This window comes from Engraulis encrasicolus, chromosome 10, assembly GCF_034702125.1.
Source record: "Engraulis encrasicolus isolate BLACKSEA-1 chromosome 10, IST_EnEncr_1.0, whole genome shotgun sequence".
Classification (NCBI taxonomy): Eukaryota; Metazoa; Chordata; class Actinopteri; order Clupeiformes; family Engraulidae; genus Engraulis; species Engraulis encrasicolus.
Genome location: NC_085866.1, coordinates 1,112,277 through 1,114,058, shown reverse-complemented (window position 1 = coordinate 1,114,058; position 1,782 = coordinate 1,112,277). Strand labels below are relative to the sequence as shown.

The following is a 1,782-nucleotide window of genomic DNA, read 5'->3' as shown; positions in this document are numbered from 1 at the left end:
ATCGGTGATGAGCAGGATAAGAAAGCAGATCATTGGGACAGGTGCCAGTGTTGCCAAGAGAAGATCAGCCAAAGACGCTATTGGCTCGCTGAAAAGTCGCTAGATGACGTCATGACGTTACTTTTCAGCAAGCCCATGGGGCACCTAAGTCACGCCCTCTACTTCCTGGTTCATGGGGCAGAGGGAGTCAAAAAATGATTACTGGGCTTGAAAATGAGTGATTTGTGGATTTGTGGTGCATAGGTGGAGGTCCAAGGTTTGGATTTGTGCCAAAAAAACACTCATTTTAATGCCCAGTAATTATTTTTAGACTCCCCCTGCCCCATGAACCAGGAAGTAGAGGGCGTGACTTAGGTGCCCCATTGGCTCGCTGAAAAGTCGCTAGAAGTCGCTAGATGATGTCATGACGTTATGTATGACGTCACAGCGTCATGCACAGCGCGCTGATCTACAGAAAACGTGCCCACATGCCTTTGTTCACAGTACAAATGGGCGGTGTTAGCTATTTCTTGGAGATCAGAGCTAATCTGTAGACCTGCTTCACGCTCCTGACGGCGGCGCACAATTATGTTGAAAACATTGAAATTGTCACTGAAAATGCATGTTTTAAAAAGTTGCCAGATGCACTAAAAAGTCGCTAAAGACGCTAGATTTGTTTTTTTTTGTCGCCAGAGACGTCAAAGTCGCTAATTTGGTAACACTGTAAGGTGCATGCACAGACCAATGTGCCATGGCCACACCCGCATATTACACGGCCACACCCCCAGATGACATGACAATATGACAACACATGGAAAGAAAAGACCCTCATTTCAACACTGCAACACCTTCTAACTGTATCTATTGCCTGTCCAGGGGCAGAGAGAGAAAGAGAGAGAGTTGTAAGTTTCGATTGTAAGTCGCTTTGGTTAAAAAAAAACATCTGCCAAATGCAATGTAATGTAATGTGAGAGCAGGCATTACCTTCCACCAGAACTGCAACGAAACACATCAGCCTCAACATGGTCAACTCTGTCAGTCCGCTTCGTACACCTCAGTGATGTCGACCGTTTCTGTGTCCAGCCATCTAAGCAGCCGTCATGCTAGCTAGCTAATCGGATAAATATTAACTAGCTGCTAGCCACACCTGTGGAGACATAACCTTTTCCCAAAAGACACACACACACACACCATCACAGATAGGCCTACCCACAAACAACTGGACATTTTATTTCATTATTATTACTAGGCCTATATATTTTTATATTGTACCCGGGCAAATGTCCATTGAAATGGCCATGCCAGGTAATGGTTTGTTTATTTTGAGATTATAAACAAACTGTATTCGTTTCCTGAAATTTTTAATCTCACACTCCCCTTACCTATTCGTATCTTCATACACATTCTTGCATCTCAGCCATTACTCCATTACATTTTGCAGTCTATAAGCATTCTGTTTTTTAATTTATTTTTTTTATGTATTTTATGTATTTTATATAAGTCATTCATAAAACTGGGAACACTGATGATGGGCTAGACCCGAAATATTTGTCCGTTGTCTGACATTTACTTTATGTGGCTTTGTTTAATACAGTTTTTTGATTTTGCATTCAGCTACTGTGTGCGACTCCTTTCTCCTTCTCTCAATATGAGTCAGCCCTGTAGATGGCAGCACTGACCACATGTGTTCGTGTGGAGAGGAGACAAGCACCAGGCCCTGACTGTACCTCAAGATAGTCCCATGGTCATAGCCGTGCACGCAGAGGCAGATCAATTGTCAAGTCAAGTCAAGTCAAGTCAAGT

The 1,782-nt window shown here is 43.2% G+C and overlaps 1 protein-coding gene across 1 annotated transcript in view; it reads right to left on the bottom strand.

Annotated features, from left to right (window-relative positions):
• LOC134456389 (chymotrypsin-like elastase family member 2A) overlaps window positions 1-1,003 on the bottom strand; it is a 5,867-nt gene extending 4,864 nt beyond the window's left edge. The window contains exon 1 of the mRNA XM_063207754.1: window positions 964-1,003. Coding sequence (XP_063063824.1) covers window positions 964-1,003 — 40 coding nt within the window. The remainder of the gene's footprint in view (window positions 1-963) is intronic.
• Window positions 1,004-1,782: the final 779 nt, after the last annotated feature.